The sequence below is a fragment of the Caenorhabditis remanei genome, chromosome I (genome assembly GCF_010183535.1).
Source record: "Caenorhabditis remanei strain PX506 chromosome I, whole genome shotgun sequence".
In the NCBI taxonomy this organism is placed as follows: domain Eukaryota; kingdom Metazoa; phylum Nematoda; class Chromadorea; order Rhabditida; family Rhabditidae; genus Caenorhabditis; species Caenorhabditis remanei.
The window spans coordinates 8,788,819-8,805,454 of NC_071328.1; the positions used below are offsets into that span (position 1 = coordinate 8,788,819).

At 36.4% G+C, this 16,636-nt stretch overlaps 6 protein-coding genes across 6 annotated transcripts; 3 read left to right on the forward strand and 3 right to left on the reverse strand.

Annotated features, from left to right (window-relative positions):
- Positions 1-4,587: 4,587 nt before the first annotated feature.
- Positions 4,588-7,246, reverse strand: GCK72_001803 (uncharacterized protein; the record flags this gene model as incomplete). Its single annotated transcript, XM_003114727.2, has 8 exons — positions 4,588-4,704; positions 4,751-4,820; positions 4,930-5,031; positions 5,074-5,175; positions 5,229-5,436; positions 6,013-6,204; positions 6,329-6,530; positions 7,145-7,246. 8 exons carry the CDS (start codon positions 7,244-7,246, stop codon positions 4,588-4,590), a joined length of 1,095 nt encoding a protein of 364 aa, XP_003114775.2.
- A 536-nt stretch (positions 7,247-7,782) lies between these two features.
- On the forward strand, positions 7,783-9,729 carry GCK72_001804 (uncharacterized protein; the record flags this gene model as incomplete). The annotated part of the gene is made up of 10 exons (XM_003114578.2): positions 7,783-7,884; positions 8,028-8,173; positions 8,323-8,579; positions 8,628-8,734; positions 8,782-8,844; positions 8,894-8,997; positions 9,109-9,213; positions 9,261-9,441; positions 9,500-9,555; positions 9,603-9,729. The coding sequence occupies 10 exons, from the start codon at positions 7,783-7,785 to the stop codon at positions 9,727-9,729; spliced, it is 1,248 nt and encodes a 415-aa protein (XP_003114626.2).
- A 1,541-nt stretch (positions 9,730-11,270) lies between these two features.
- Positions 11,271-11,894, forward strand: GCK72_001805 (uncharacterized protein; the record flags this gene model as incomplete). Its single annotated transcript, XM_003114598.2, has 3 exons — positions 11,271-11,339; positions 11,447-11,607; positions 11,735-11,894. 3 exons carry the CDS (start codon positions 11,271-11,273, stop codon positions 11,892-11,894), a joined length of 390 nt encoding a protein of 129 aa, XP_003114646.2.
- Positions 11,895-12,039: 145 nt separating this feature from the next.
- Positions 12,040-13,703, reverse strand: GCK72_001806 (uncharacterized protein; the record flags this gene model as incomplete). The annotated part of the gene is made up of 7 exons (XM_053723133.1): positions 12,040-12,280; positions 12,323-12,560; positions 12,777-12,863; positions 12,934-13,026; positions 13,074-13,229; positions 13,316-13,530; positions 13,573-13,703. The coding sequence occupies 7 exons, from the start codon at positions 13,701-13,703 to the stop codon at positions 12,040-12,042; spliced, it is 1,161 nt and encodes a 386-aa protein (XP_053591778.1).
- A 977-nt stretch (positions 13,704-14,680) lies between these two features.
- On the forward strand, positions 14,681-15,196 carry GCK72_001807 (uncharacterized protein; the record flags this gene model as incomplete). The annotated part of the gene is made up of 2 exons (XM_053723134.1): positions 14,681-14,792; positions 15,009-15,196. The coding sequence occupies 2 exons, from the start codon at positions 14,681-14,683 to the stop codon at positions 15,194-15,196; spliced, it is 300 nt and encodes a 99-aa protein (XP_053591779.1).
- GCK72_001808 (uncharacterized protein) lies at positions 14,824-16,343 on the reverse strand (the record flags this gene model as incomplete). The annotated part of the gene is made up of 6 exons (XM_053723135.1): positions 14,824-15,291; positions 15,369-15,479; positions 15,530-15,714; positions 15,812-15,947; positions 15,996-16,139; positions 16,191-16,343. The coding sequence occupies 6 exons, from the start codon at positions 16,341-16,343 to the stop codon at positions 14,824-14,826; spliced, it is 1,197 nt and encodes a 398-aa protein (XP_053591780.1).
- Between the last annotated feature and the right edge of the window lie 293 nt (positions 16,344-16,636).

Sequence of the window (16,636 nt, forward strand, 5' to 3'; positions counted from 1 at the left end):
TCGGATTTTTTTGTTGATTTTCGATCAGAGTGAAATGAAAGAAATCGTTTAAAGACACGAGACAAAGTATTTAAATGATGAGTGATAGTGATCGGCTTATCAGATTAGATCAAGGGATTCGGATGAATTGAAAAAGGATGGAGGAAATAATGAGAATGGACTAATCAATAGGGTAACGTGAAATGATGACAAATGGAGCAGAATGTAAAATGTTGAACAACTAAAAGACGCAGAATGAGTCAAATCGGTTGTCTTTATGCCCTTGTGGATTCAGTACCCATAACACGCCTACGAAATCACATGCTTTTCGCATTTTTAATTAGGTGTGTTTCGAAGTTCAAAATGGCGAGATATGTCTATTAGCAGATTCTTCATATCAGATGTTTTCTATTTTTCAAGAAATATGTATAGTCATATTTTGAAAACGGAAAACATCACTCACCCGAAACATCAATTTCACCTCCTTTGTCAATTTTTTTCCGAACGACTCTATTTTAAAATTTAAATGAGTTCGCCTTCCTATTCTCAATTTACCACTCTTCTATCTTTAGGTTTCATTACCGCATGGTGCTCTTTTACTCTTTTTTTCCAATTTGATGAATAAGAAACACGTCGGATGTGGCACAAACGTTTCATACACTTGAGAAATGAGGTGTCGTTGTTCGAGGAAAATTCCGGAATAGCAGAAGAAAAGAGGGCGGAGTTTAAGTTTTCAAAGGTCAAAATAATACTGAAAAAGATCAGAGAAGAAAAATAATTCAGCAATACATTCTAATGAAAGAACATTCTCGTCTCCTCTTTCAGATTCTGGTGGCACGGAGCCATCTAATTAGATGGAGGAGGGAGCTAGAAGACAACGACATTGTTGTTGTTCTCGTGATACGAGAGCACGACGACGACAATGATACGTTTCTAAGGAAATATCTGGGGTAAATGAAGAAAACAAAAGGGGAAGCTGACTAGTGGACACAAGACAAATGAGATACAGTCAGAATAGGCTAGACATTTCATTATGAAAACGGCGATCCGTTTTGTAGGTTCAATATTGAGATCAGTCGAATAATGAGAGTTTGTAAAACTTTTGAAATTACACGAATTGACAAGATCCAACGAATATTCACTGAACATGAGTAAATTTTATGCTAGTAGGATTACGGTAGTTCCACAGTAATCTAAAATGTCTGACTTGGGAATATCCATTGTTTTTCTTCAAATATCACATATAATTGTTGGAAATTCAAATTGTATGTTATACACATTCCGAGAAAAAAGTTTTCGAAAAAGACTACAATTTTCGGGAAGAAAAATTGTAAACTTAAAGTTCACGATGAACATGTGACTAATTTATAGTTTCGAGCGTTTGCAAAAGGCTCAAAAATTGGGAGGAGCTTCACTACAAATCAACTGAAAACAATTATTGACTTTTTTAGTGTTCAAGAAAGGAAGAGTACATGTTTTCTATATAATTCTAAAGTATTGTTCCACTGATCAAAAAGCAGAAAACTTCCTATTCTTTGAATGGAAATTAGTTTCTAAAATGTCACAACTTCAAAATATTATCGTTTCCGTTGTAGAAAGGCTCCGCACCTGGCACTCAACTCACATTACTTTCGGAATTGCTTTAGTGAGCAGAAATAACATTCAACAGAGACAGATGCAAATGAGGAGAAATTACTAGTTGAATTTGAATTTCTGTCTCTGGAGGTAGGCAACGAGGGTTTTTAGGTGATAAAACACGGGCGGCTGAGGGAGCAAGAGAGCACAACGGCAGAACTCTATAATCAAGTTTTTGACGAAAATGAAATGACGAAAACAAGGTGAAAAAGGAAGCTGATTATTAGTAGCCATGGGCGCCGGTATTCTCAGAATTTTCTCATATTTTTCGTTCTGACAATAAGAAAAATAGAAAAACTGATTGATTAGATTGAAGTTGTCTGAGCATTGTTTGATTTGGACAGAGAAAAGGCAATTAACAGAGTCAGGAAACGGAATTTAACTAAATCTGTTATTGAATACGAAAAACAGATTTTCATAGTTTTTGCTTTTTTTTTTCAATTTTTCATCCGGATGGTGAACATATTTTACGATTATTCAGAATTTTGGCCTTGACAACTATGCAGATTTCTAATTATTCAGATAGTCTGAACTCAACTTTGAAACTTGAGGAGTAAAAAGTGATGGATTTCCACATGTGTGAAGAGATTCTCACTCTCGAAGTGCTGGAATACTAATGTTTTTGTTTTTCATACAAAAAAGTCCAATTTCGTTTGGTATTAATTTGAAAACAATAAAATTTTCCTCGAGGGGAGCAATAATCAAAACTGAAGAAGGACAGAGTCACATACTTCAGGTTTTCTTAAATGCTCTACAGATGGATCAACCTATTTGAAGAGTGAAATCCATCACGAGATTGGATTCGGACGTTAAATTTAAAAGGAGACGATAAAATGATATCTGATATCGTTGAAAAATGTGCTTCATATTGAAAGTGCTGGAATTTCGAAAATATTATCTCTAAAAATTTGAAAACATGTTTTTTGCTGTATGTATTAGCTCCACACAGAGCTTACAACTGTGCTCTACCGAAACGACCTCGAAAAATGTCTCTTTTTCTCTGCGTCTCTCAATTTCGCACACTATTTTCTTCGGTTTCGGTAGAGCGTGGTTGTAAGAATCGTGCCGTGCTAATAACATAGAAAGCAAAAAACTATTCGTGAAAACACTCAAAACTCTATACTGTGATTTCTCTAGTTTGGTAATTTATTTGGAAATCGAAAACTATCATAATAAAATAGATTTCCAATCTTACAGTTGGACTCAGGTCAAAACAGATTCGGATAGGGAACATCGTTGAAAGAGTGAACAGATTTTTCGGAATAAAGAAATATTTAACGATTTTTTAACTAATGTAGAGTTTGACCGAAGTGTAACTTAATTTTGATTGGGTGGAATTATTGAAAACATGGTTTCATTTTTGTTTAGGTTTTATGAGATCAGTCACACCGCTTCTGCTTCTCAAATTTTTTAGAACAATTTTAAGAGTCAAATACTCACTTTTCCAGCTCTTTTCTGTCAAATTCCGCTATTTTCTTCCGTTTTGAAGACAATCAATAAAGTTTCTCGCTTCTTCACTTCGTTTTCTTCGTCGAATGCTTCAACTTTTACAATTTTCTCAATTTTTGATAGACAGTTCAGGTCCCGCGTTTTTCATATTTATTTTTTACTTTTGGTGAAATTCAATCAGAAAAATTTAAAGAAAAGTGAACAAAAAATAGGGAGAAAAATCAAGGAATGTTTAGAGAAGGAAAACATTTTGGAGGTTTTTGCAAACCGAAAAAATTCCATTAGACTTTTTTTTTCGTTTTTCCGGCTCCGATTGGGGCTCTCTGACAGAAATACGTGTTTGGTGGGGACGGCGGACACGTCGGAAAAGGCGCCCCGCTCTGCGTCTCTATTCAAGAGTTATTACAGAAATTAGTTGGACGCAGACATGAAAGAAAAGCACTCGACGGCCGTTCGTTCCGCTATCTGCGTCTCTTGTTTTACTTCAAACTCTATCTTTAGTTTTTCCTCACTAAGGAACGTTTTTTCTTTCCTTCTTTTTGAAAAAAAAACTCGCTTCTCTTCTTTTTTTGGTTGGTGGTTTATGTGGAAAAACAGAAAACAGCTAGCCAATTATAAACGGAAATCTGAGAATTTCTTAAGAGTAGAGATCTGCTAACGATTTTCTGTTTCTAAAATATAAAACAACATAAATAAATAAAAAAGTTTAATCGGAAAAGGTTTTTGGAGAAAAAAATGCTCGTAAATCCACACAGAACCAAAAACAGTTTTCGTTTTGAAAATGTTTCAATGAATGTTGCTCTGCGCCTTTAACACAGTAGCACTAAATTTTTTTTACGTAAATTGAGATTTTGCAATTTTCGACTGAAAAACCGTTCAAACATTACTTTAAAACTGAATATTTGGAAGCTTGTTTGAACACAGAAACTGTTTCAAAACTTGAATATGAAAAAAGTATGAAACAGCCAACAATGTGATTTGAGAACAATGTCGAAAGTGAAGGTGCGGGCGAAAAGTGTAAAATTTTTCCGAAATCCTTTCATCCAACTAAAAACCAAACAGTTTTCCAATCTATTCAATTCAATAGAAAACCCATACGGGATTCGTATGGAACAGACAGACGCAGCAGGTGTCCTCATTGGAAAAATAATCGAAGGGTCTCTTCTTTTCCGTTTCTCAATGTCGAATTTCGAAAATTATCGTCCACTTCTCTGTCTGGTGGAATACAAAGAAGAAACGTTGATCTTTTTGAAATAAAACAAACACAACAAAAATAATACGTTTTTCAAAAAAGCACCGGCAAAATATAGAAGAATAGAACAGAAAAGGCAGGAAGAAAACAATACATGAGAGAAGAAACCACGTGAAGAAGAAGAAGAAGAAAAGGGGGTGCGTATACAAATGGAAACATAATAAAAACCTAGAAAAAGAAGAAGAGATTCTGGAATTTCAAATAATAAAGGCAAGTAAAATGGAAAAAAAACACGGGCAGTAATGGAAGTTAAAGAGTTATGATTAAGGCAATTAGGCAACTTTGTTTTTGTTTTCGGCGCGAATTCTATAGGCTTTGATGATCAAAGTGACAGCAACAATGACAATAAGTCCTCCGACTCCAAGAACTGAGAGTGTTTGATTGTCGTCCTGAAAATGAGAGAAAGTCTTTCAGAAAATTCTAAAAATAGCTCACCATAACATCCATAATCTTCTCCTTAGCAAATTCATACACTTGCTCAATGGCTGTTGGTGGTTCAGGAACTCTGAAATGATGAATTTCAAAATCTTGATAAACAACTGAACTATGTAACAAAGTATTTAAAAATTCTAAAGGCATTGTAGGATTTTTCTAGAGTTTCAAAAAATCCATACCTGTGTCCTCTTTGCTCCTTGTATTTATGCAAAGCGAAATTGGTCAAACTTCTAACATCCTTGGCTGACTCCTTGTAACGATACATCTTTCCGCGGTGGAATCTAAAATCAGAGTTTACTGCTTCGTACCTTCATTCCACCTACAGTAAGAACACTGGACATTCTCTCTCCTCGATGTGAAATCTTTCAGTGACGTCATCATTCACAGAAATCTCGATTTTTCCAACATTAACCAAACCACGGAGTCTAAAAGAATTTTATGAATACTTGAATTTTTATTTAAAAAAAAGAATACTAACTTATGAGCAACGGTCTCCCAAAGTGGAACGAATGCGTTACTATTTCCTTCGTCAGCATCATAAAACATGACAAACCAATCAATAGATCCCTCATCTGGTGAATGAGAATCAGTTCTTGATTCAAATGTATCATCTGTCAAGTCCCACGTGGCAACTTCTTCATGAGCACGGAGCCAACGGAGAAGATTCTCAGAATCCTTGAAATCTCCTGTAAATAACAATATGTTGTAAAAAATTGTTTTTCTAGATTTTTAAAATTATTCACTAAAAAGTTCAGAAGCTTCAAAATATTTGATTGATTACTCAAAATTAGGCAAAAAATTTGGAACGCTTCACGAATTTGCGTGTCATCCTTGCGCAGGGGCCATGCTAATCTTCTCTGTATTGTTCCAATTTTAGTATATGTTCTCGGAAGAACGATATCTATTCAGAAGAAGGTTGTTTATATAGGGACGTCTTGGGAAGTAACCGACATCTCCCGGGTTCCGCACATCACTTTGTCAACTATGGGAAGTGGGCGGGGCGAATGACATATGACATTCTAGAAGAACTGTGGGAAAACGGAGTATTTTCTCACGACTCGAAATTTGATAGGACCTGAAAGTGGTCCTAAAGTGTTGATTTAAAAAATAGTGGTGAAGTATTGAAAATTTGTTCTTACACCTACATGATTTTTAATAACTCCGAAGCACTTGTTTTATATCTCTTTTCTATAACCTCATCAAACATAAATTCTGATGAAACACAGACACCCTTGAAAGTATTCATTTTATCTGAAACTCACCATCATACAAAATTGGATTCTTTCTTCTGTAATAAACTAATGATGGGAATACATTAATTCCCAACTCTCTGGCAACAGATCTATCATTCGTTTTCACGACTTGAACATATCCAGTTGCTTCAATATCATCATCAATCTCTTCGACTTCTGACAATGCTTCTGTGCATGTTGGACATGGAACTTTACCGTCGTCTGAAACGAAACAAATTTTGATTTTATATTACTGGCAGTTCAAGAACTGCATGTATCTCATTATTGACCAAGAGCCTAAACCATCCTATCCACATGAAACAATTGAAAAAGACGGGGGACTTACATAAGAAAATAACTAAATTTTTGGAGGCATCTCTAAGAATTTCGTCGATTCTATCCTCATCTACGTCGTCAATCGAATTATCGTCGTCCTTATGTTTCGATGGAACTGACTTCGCTGGTGGTGCTGGAGCTTCTTTAGCTGCTGCTGCCTTCTTCGTTTTCTTTGCTGGAGCTGGTGGAGAGACATCATCGGCGACAGTTACCTGGAAATAGTAATAATTAAGGTTGAAGATCGTTTCTTAAACACAAGAGCATCCTCATCACAGATATGACCCACTCATACAAAATTAGGCAAAAAATTTGGAACGCTTCACGAATTTGCGTGTCATCCTTGCGCAGGGGCCATGCTAATCTTCTCTGTATTGTTCCAATTTTCGTATATGTTCTCGGAAGAACGATATCTATTCAGAAGAAGGTTTCTTATATAGGGACGTCTTGGGAAGTAACGGACATCTCCGGGTTCCGCACTTCACTATGTCAACTATGGGAAGTGGGCGGGGCGAATGACATTCTAGTAGAACCGTGGGAAAATCGAGTAGATTGTAGGGTGAAGATGTTCGGGAGGTTTGGTGTTTTCTCACGACTCAAATTCTGATAGAACTGTGACTAGATGAGTAAAGTTTGTTCATAAATGACGAGATGCCAATTATTAGTTTTGTAAATTGTACCCGACTAGTATTTTGTAAAGATAGCTGTGTGTTCTTAATGTGGAAACATTTAGCTTCTACAATTTTTACAGTATGAATTCAGATCCGAAACTTTGAAAATTCTGAATTCCGTAGTGTCGTCACGCCCCGAAAGAGATCACAACATTTACCTTCAAATTCTTGTCTTTCTTCTTTGCATCAACATCACAACTCAACAGAACCAAGAATATGACTGACACTGTTGCCAGTGTCAGAAATGATGACGTCTTCATAATGTCACGTAACCAGAATCCGAAGGAGTAAACAACACAAAAAACACCGATCGATATCAATACACGAAGAAGAAAAGTCAGTGATGAGAAGGAAACGGGACGGGCGATTCCAGGACATCATTACACTCTGAAGGGAGCCGATGTGTCTGGTAACTCTCCTCATATTCAATGATATATCAGACAACTTTTGGGTGGATCAAGGCAAATAGTGAGAGAAAATAAGAGAGATAAGAAGAAATAGAGACACAGAGATAGAAACACAGTGGGAGGATAAGAAGAAGATTTAGAAATGGATCAGGGGTAGTTTGCACATTTTCTGATTATTTATTTACCAACAAATTAGGAATCTGGAAATAGAAAAACAACAGCAAACAATAGAAACATAAATCTTAAAATCCATATTTCTTCGTCAGCTTGGAAGATCTCGGAACTATTTAATCAAACGTGAACCATTCTAAAACAACTGAAACTAAAAAAGAAAAAGAAATCACGTGTGAAGAAAGCAATAAAATATTTAACCATTTGATTCCGAGAAAATGATATCAAGACGTCGTCGAGCACTAGCAGGAAGTGATGATGGATCAAAAGGATTTGCCAGTATGGTTGATGATATTGAGCCCGAACCTTTTGAGGAAATGGTAGGAAATACTCAATAAAATAAAAACAGAGTTCTGAAAAACTCAATTTCGGAACAAGGAGAGCATTTTTTCTTTAAAAAAAATCTATCCGACAAGATTCTATAGCTCCCACTTGTTCGTTTTCTCTATCGAATCTATTATAGTACTCAATCTTCCGTATAGTGACACTTTATGAAATGCTGATACATGGACAATGGAAGTTATTTGTTCATTATTTGGAAACGAAAAAAACCGAATTGGTTCTTGGAATGTATATTGGAGCAGCTTTTGAACTGATTCGATTTGTTTGGTGAGTTGAGAATCTTCTAATTATCTGAAAGAATCTCAGTTGGAGCAGTTAAAAATAGTTGGAAAACCTGAACAAATCACAGACAAACTTTTTGTCAACGACATATAAATAACTGCTATTAAAAAATCAAACTCCCGGATAATTTTCAGTGTTTTGGTGATTGCAATTGTTTTTATTTTGATGCGTATATCTGCATTACTTCCACTTCAAAACGAGCAAATAATTGGAAATATAACCTGGGTTATCTCAATGAATGCTCTCGCTTTCTGGACTGCACTCATTCTTTGTGGAATTATTGTTGGCCAATTTGCAGTTTATCAATGTCGAAATCCGAATTATGTCGTCATTTGTACAACAATCAACTTCATTTTTTCAGTTGTTCTCATCGCTTCGATAATACATTTGGGTACATTTTATATTCTTGTTGTTTCACAAATAACACACTGAATTTCAGCTATTCTAAAACATAATAACGATGATTTCATGAAAGAAGGATTCCATAAAAACCTTCTTTCATCAGGCTCAATGCGAGGTCTAATGAATTATCAAGCGAGAGTCAAGGCTCGTTAAAATATAAAAGTCTCAATCTGAAAATCTCTTTTTTACAGTGTTGTGGAGTTGAGGGACCGATGGATTACAATAGTGACCATATTCTGAGATATAGAAATTCAGTTAGTTTGAAACTTCTTCGTTGAGAATTTCAATTGATCTGTTTTTCAGCTGACAAATAAAACTGAAATGATTCGAGTGACTCGCGAATTCTCTCTTGATGACAATCGTTTCTACAGTATTCCGATTTCTTGTTGCAAGAGAAGTGATAAAACGTAAGACTTTTTTTGAATAAGCTGGAAGCTTTAAACCATGACTTCTGGAATCCTGGTAACACAGATTGAACCTTTTTCCCCTTGTTCATCCCGTTATAATCACATTTTCAGAATCTGTTCGCAAAGAAATCTGACAGTTGAAGAAACGGCAGAAGTGAGACAACTTGCAAACCAAGGACAATGGGAAGCTATGAGAAAATATTTTGTGATGCCAGAGTGAGCATTTTCTTCAAAATTTTAAAGATTTACAAGTAGTTTCTCAGACCAGGATCGTATTGGACAAAAGGATGTTTGACTGAATACGTGGAATCGATTGATTCATACGGAACTATTCTCATCTCAACCATCGTTATTTTCACAATATTCACAGCGTTGACTATTGGATTTGTGATTGTTCTGCTACTTTACCACGATGGAGTTGGACATATGGTTTCAGAACAAAAGGTAATGAGACAGTTAGACTCGGATAAAAATGATTTCAAGAAACTCGTTTTGATTTCAGATGTTTGGAGTGGAACGAAACACTGGAGTTCACTTTTTGATGAGTTTGGATATGATGTAGGTCGTATCGTTCCCTTCCAATTCTCTATTTGATTCATTTTCAGAGACAGCGACTTCCAAGATGATTTCAGTTTGATTGAATTCCTTCGAAACTCTGATATTGACAAGTTCATGGCTGGAGATAAACTTCCAGGAACATTGAATGGAAGAAAAGATGCTGAAAGAGCATGATGAAGTCGAATTATCAGAAGAAAAAGAGACAATTTTATAGACTTTTTACTTATCGAGTCTCTTATTTTCAATAAAATTTTCATTATTCGAAATCAGTGTCCCTGGTATCTCTCTCATTCTTAAAATTAGTTTTCAAAAAGAAAGTAAAACTTTTCGAAACTATTAAAATAGCTTGTAAATCCATCCGCTTCTTTACGTCATCCCCTCCTCCTCCCTGTTTCCGTAGACATAATCTCGCTTTCAATTGTGCCAAGTTGTTTCCAAAAAGACTAGTGAAACCTCTTACAATCCCCCATGTCCCACTACTTTTCGGCTTATCCCTTTTCCTCTTACTTTCGGACATTATCTTTTCTGCCAAAAACTGCTTTTTTGATGTATGTGTATGTATTTGGGGAGGTATTATGTCATCCGCGCGGTATGAGAGAAGACGGTTTTCGATGGTTCCGGATGACGGGTTCCGGACAAAAAATAGAGAAGATGGGGAGGCGATACAGATCATTTCAGATTGCCAAAGTCTCGTCAAAGTCAACAAAAAAGAAGTCTCTTTGTTTGTTCAGGTAGATTACGTAAATCTTATGGAGAAGGGAAAAAGGGATATTGAAGAGGTAAAAGTAAAAGGAGGTAAAACATGTATAGTACAGATTTGAAACTCATACATTCGTAGACGCAGAAAAAGTTTTCACGACTTCACGAAGTTATGAAAAATGCAGGTTCATTAGGATGCCGTTCTGAGAATTTGAGACGTTAAAAGTATTGTTTCTTGACAATCTGAGGAATGATGTGCAGTTGGAATTGACGGATAATGAACGGTGTATCCGAATGTTGCAATCGAAATGAGTCAAGTTACAGTACTTTGCGACATATTTTTCAGCAATTGTTTCAGTGATTGTCTAAGTTAGAAGCCGAGATTATTCTGCATTTTCAGACAAGCTTCTCGTTTGTTTAGAAAAAACCTTCATTTCCAAGGTTGCAGCGTTTCAGACACAAGAATTTCTTTTGAAAATTCCCGGTTGTAAAGATTTTAACTCGAGAAAATAAGCTTTCTGGAACTATAAGATATTCTAATGACAATACAATTTCCACGATAAACCAGACATCCTCTTTAATCTTTAGAACTTTCTCCCATCTCTTTCTCACATAGACAGTCCAAAAAGTGTAATGATATATCAGAATCCGTTTATCATAACATAATGATCACTTCATTTCACAACTTCTTCTTCTTAATCTCGTCGTTCTCACCAAGTTGTACATCTCTTCTCTCCCACCTCGCTTACTCATGTCGCCCGACGGAATAGTCTCACACAAAAAATGAAGATGCGGAAATCTCTCTCTCTCTTTTTCCTTCTAAATCTGTTTCTGCCAACATCACAATTGTTTAGCAACTACATCGTTTTCCATCCATTGTCGTTTCGCAAGAGGAGCCATCTCATAATCGTCCCTCTTCCCCCAGTCAAAACCTCTCGCTTCAAACGGGTTTGTACCTAAAGAAGAAAATGTGGGCGGAGCTTGGCTGATCCGGTATAAAAAGGACGGACAGTGGCATGCCAATGAGCCATTTTACTTTCATTCCTTCTATTACCGTCTTCAAAACTTTCTCCAAACTAAAAATGGTAAGTTTACAACTTTCAAATTTTAGACATTTTCTCTTTAGTCTAAGAGTTTTCTAGAGCTAGCTGATTCTTTTTTCATTTACCATTTTAATTTCCACAATATTTAGATCGCCCGTCTCGCCATCGCCGCCCTTCTTGTCTCCAGCTCTTTGGCCTGTCTTCCAGGACTCGGTGGACTCGGAGGAGGATGTGGAGGAGCTGCTGCTTCCCCATGTGCTGCTCCACCACTACCACCACCTGTAGCATGCGGAGGAGGATGTGGAGCTGCGTGAGTTTTGGAATAGAATGGGTTACTGTAGGTCTCGAAGATGTCTGGAGACATATGTATAAACTAGACGATCAAGATAATTTCAAATGAAAACATTATTTTCAACATAAAAACTTCTTATTTGCAGTCCATACCCAGCCGGCCCAATGGCTGCTCCATACCTTGCCCCAGCTGCCATCGCCCCACCACCACCACCACAAGGACCAGTCATCGGAGTCGGAGCTCAACCAGCCATCTACTCTGCCCCACTTCCAGCTGGAAATGCTTACGTTGGACAAGGAAAATAAGAGAACACTTTTCTAGAAATAATCTATGATCCATAGCCATCTATTGATCTTCTCTGTATATTTGTTGGTGTTGATTTTATTTTATTTTTCCCTTTGGTTCAATTTTTTCTCAAATTTATTTTAAGATAAAGTATGGTGACAGTTTTTAAGCAATAATATGTGGTGCTGACATCATGATAGCTAAAATAGAAATAACAATGAATACAGTGAAGAGTAAAAGACACGCCCTGTCCACAACCATTGCAGCGAATCTCCAATCTGTCTGAATCCTCTCGTCATGTTCTTCTTTACTGTAGAAAGCGACAACTTTTCTCAATTCTGTGTGAACCGAATGGAGAAGAAGGATTTGTGCTTCGTATCCAGCATGGTTTGATGGAAGATTACAGCTGGAAAAAATACGCTTGATTTATCTTCGTTTCCTAACTTACTCCAGTGGATTTTTTGGTTTCTTCGGCATTTTATCAGTGTTATCGATCACATTAGCCTTCACAAACTTATATCCGGGACGAGACATGAACAGAAGCCACGGGAGAAACTCGAGAAGAATCCGACGAACAAGTGGATTCATTTCATGACTGTCAGCACTTCTGAAGTGAAGGTTCAAGACGACGATTGTGAAGACAACAGATGCAGAAACAACCAACATACAGCAGGAGAAGAAGACACCTGGAAATTTGAATACAGAGTACAATAATAACTTTTTCCTGAGAAGTTATCAGGCCCCTTTTCCCACATTCATATTCAGTTTCTCCTCTTTTTCTCTCAAATGATATACCTCATTCTATCTTCTACACTAATACAAAACCAAATTGGAATCAAAGCATAAAGAACAAGGATTGAATTGAAATCATCACCCAATCTCATTTACATAAATTAACTGACCAATTAACGGCACTGCTTCCGATGTTGGCGGCGTCATTTCGGATACCATACTCAAGAAGAAAACGATTGCCAACAGGATTGTGACTTCTGCAAAAAAGAGAACAAAGATTGGAAAAGAAGGTTGAAACTATGAAAGTTTGAAACCTTTCAGTCTTACCCAGTGTAATTTTTTCTCCAGCATCTGGAGGAAACATGAATCCAAGAATTGCCATCAGTGATATTAGAAGAGAAGGAATAATCAAATTGAATCCTGAAAAAGCACAGGAAAAATGAGAATATCCGTATTTTTGAAACTACCGTAATACAAAGTTCGTCTTCTGATATGCAAATAATAATTGACAGTTGGATATGGTTCAGGACAACATTTAAAATAACTGACGATTCGTTTTGCATTTGTACTGATTACTTGCCATTCTCCATTCACGAGATATGTCGATAAGTCCATCGATTGTGCTGAAAACTGTTAGGTTGTGATGATGACTGTTTGGTTTCAATAGAAAGACGGATTGAATCTAAAAACTTCAACAAAAAACGCTCACTTCCATTGGAGTCATCATCAATTTGTAAATCAATCGCATATCCATGAAAAGTCCAAGATCCAAACTTCATTTCGCATACTTGATCATCAAAAGGAAACCACGTGACATCCAATTGACAGACAAATTTTAAAACTCCTGGAGGAATCCATACAACTGTTCCAGTATGATATGTTAGTAGATTTGATTTGAACGTCGAGTCGAAATCTTCAGCAGCACTAAAAACTATCAATCTGAAAATAGAAACACTAAAAACTAACCTGTTATATAACAGAACATCTGGTTTCCAGATATGATCTGAACTCCCTGGGAATCGAATATCTTGAATTCCTCCGTATTTTTTTGGTTCCCATTGTAGTTTATGGTCGAACCACGTCTGAAAATCATCCATTTCCCAGTTCTGTTTTATCGTGATGAATTATTGAGATACTACTCATTACTTACACATACTAATTACCTATTTCTATCTCATTTGCAACTTTAAACATATAAAAAACTATTTTTCAACTATCAAAAAATCTTACATAACTGAGCCACGCATTGACTGAAACAATCTGATTCTTCTCATCAACATCTAATATTTGTTGTAGAAATAATTTAATTTTGACCACCAATGGCTGAGAAGAGTTCTGAACAGGCCGTTCCAGAGGATTATAACCTGAAAATGTTTTCTTAGAGTTTTTATCAAAAATAAAAGAGAGAAACCTTTCAATAAATCTGTAAAAAGCTTTGTCTCTGCGACACTTCCATTTCCGAGTTTTGAGTTTAGAAGAGTAAGAAAAATGGTAAAAAAGAAAGTAATTTGTTTAAATATCATTTTAGAAAGTATAAGAGAAAGCTCTCCAAAAATCCATTTCGTTTTTCTCTTCGACGTCTCTTGATTCGGTACACTCTTCCATTGGGTGATATGAAAAAGAGCAAACAGAAAAAGACCAAGACACTTGTCATGCAGTCAGATGGGATTAGAAAATAATTCGATATTTTAAAAAATTTTGAAAACGCCTAATTAAAACTCACTAAGAAAGTGGTTCACATAAATGTTTATAAAATACATTACACAGATTGATATCGATATACGAAATAATGAAAAGAAAGGGTCACAATTGTAGTCTCACGGGAGTAGATGTTCACAACCTAATCAAAAGGAAAAGGGGAAATGGAAATTAAGATAACAGGAGATCTCAATTGAATAAGGGGAGAGATTTGAAAAATGGGGATAAACACTGAAAATAGACGAAGTGAGAAAGAGAAATAGGAGACAATGGGATTCAATGTAAAAACATACGAAACGACATCAATCATTTTCTGTTTTCGTTCTAAGTTCGTATACTTTGAGCATAAATTTTTAGCTCGATCAAGAAACTGAAAATGGCAGACACCGGATCAGGAAAGTTGAAGATAGCAGTGAATCACAAAAAAGAAACATTGTTCAATCTGTCTGCTCAATATTTACTAGATTTCATCAGGATAAAAATAATTTGTGAGATTCTTTGTCAACGGATTCAGAGTATCTAAGCTTCAGAAGCAATTTCCATCTCCTCATCTGTCCTCTCCTCCTTTTCTGATTTTTCTGATTCTGTGCCAATTTCTTCTTGTGGCATTTCTTCTTCGTGCCCTTCTGATGTTTTTTCTTTCGTCGTCTCCATTTCATCCTTTGCCTCTTCTTTTTTGCTTGGGCTTGCAATCTGAGTTCCAGTAGTAGAATTAGAAGCGGATTTCGGAGATGATACTGGTGAGATCGCCTTCGGGGATGATGCAGGTGATGTGGCTTTTGGAGATGAAGATGGTGAGTTGTTGCTAATCGGAGAACGTGCTGTTGGAGGAGCAAACGATGGTGATGAATTCGGAGATGATGTAGAGCGTGGAGCAGGCATTGATTTTTGACTCATATCTAGCGGTTCTTCACTCGACGAAGAAGACGAGGAGGACGATTGAAACTCGTTCTTCAATTTTTCCAACTCCATCATTTCTACTTCATCCTGGAATCAAAACATATTTTTTGATTACTTAACTCAATGTTTTGTGCAGTAAATTGAATAATATTAAAAAAACTAACCACTGCACCGAAGAAAAGATTCTCAACATTTTGTTGATGGCTGTGTGGAACTTCCCAATCACCGAATGATCGACCACCGTGCTCATTTATTGTTGTGACAACATTTATAACCTGAAACATAACATTTTAATGAATATTGCGAACGACTAATCTTGAGCTACCTTATCGACAGCGCGCAAGAATTTGTCAATAGTGTTGTAGTGTTTCATTGGTTCAGTGAGCAACTCGCAGAGTCGTTGCCACGTAAATGGGAATCCGTCGAATGATTTCGCTTTATCGAGTACGAATTCCATCGATTCTTCTGTGTTGAAAACCACTGGAGTAGTTTTAATCAAATTGATTTTGTCTGGAAGGAAAACTTAGGAACGAATTGTAGCCTTCACTGGCGCATTTTGAATAGAATAACGACACCACATAAACAACAATATTAAAGCAGAACTTACGTCCTAAAATAGACATTTTCTCTTTCACTGGTGGTTCAACTGCTTTTTCAACTTCGTTGTTTGCCTGTGAGGCGGCTTTTTCAGCGGCAGCTTCTTTCTTTTTCTTCTCCACATTCATAAACTCAGTGATGCAGAACTGAAACTCAGATTTCAATTTTTGGAACCAAATCAATATGGTGCAAACCTCCAGTTTCCAGAGAAACGCCGGCCGGACAATATTCCATGCGATAGCGGGAACTCCCCATTGAGCACTAGCTCTAAAATATTGTTCCACATCTTCGTTTGGATGATGACGGAATGTATCGCCTTCAATTACCAGAAGTTGTTCCTGTAAATGGACCTTTTTTGTTTCAGAAATGCTATCAAATAACAATAAAACCTCAGTTGGAGTTTCGAAACTTGACAGTGCAGTTGTATAATTCAAGAGATGTGTTTCGTTAATTTCTCGAGCCTGTGGGTCTTTCACTATCATTGGATACACATCAATTTTCGCTTTCTTTCGTTCTGGCGACGTTCCTGGAGATTTCACCATTCTGAAATTTAAGAAAAAATGATAAGGGTCAAAAATTTCGGAAACAAAGAGCAAAATAACGGCGAAGGGCGCACAAAAAAACCGAAGAAGGCTCGTTTTTCTCTGCGCTCTTCTCTCTCTGCAACGTGTCAATAGAGCGTAGTTGGATGTTATCTTTTCTTTTTTGGAGGTAACTCAAATTTGAATTTTCGGTTATTGTTTCAAAAACGCTTTTAAAACGACTTGATAAACATTTTTAGAGGTTTTTTTTTAATTTGACGTGTGCCTGAAACAATAAAACAAAGCTGTTAACG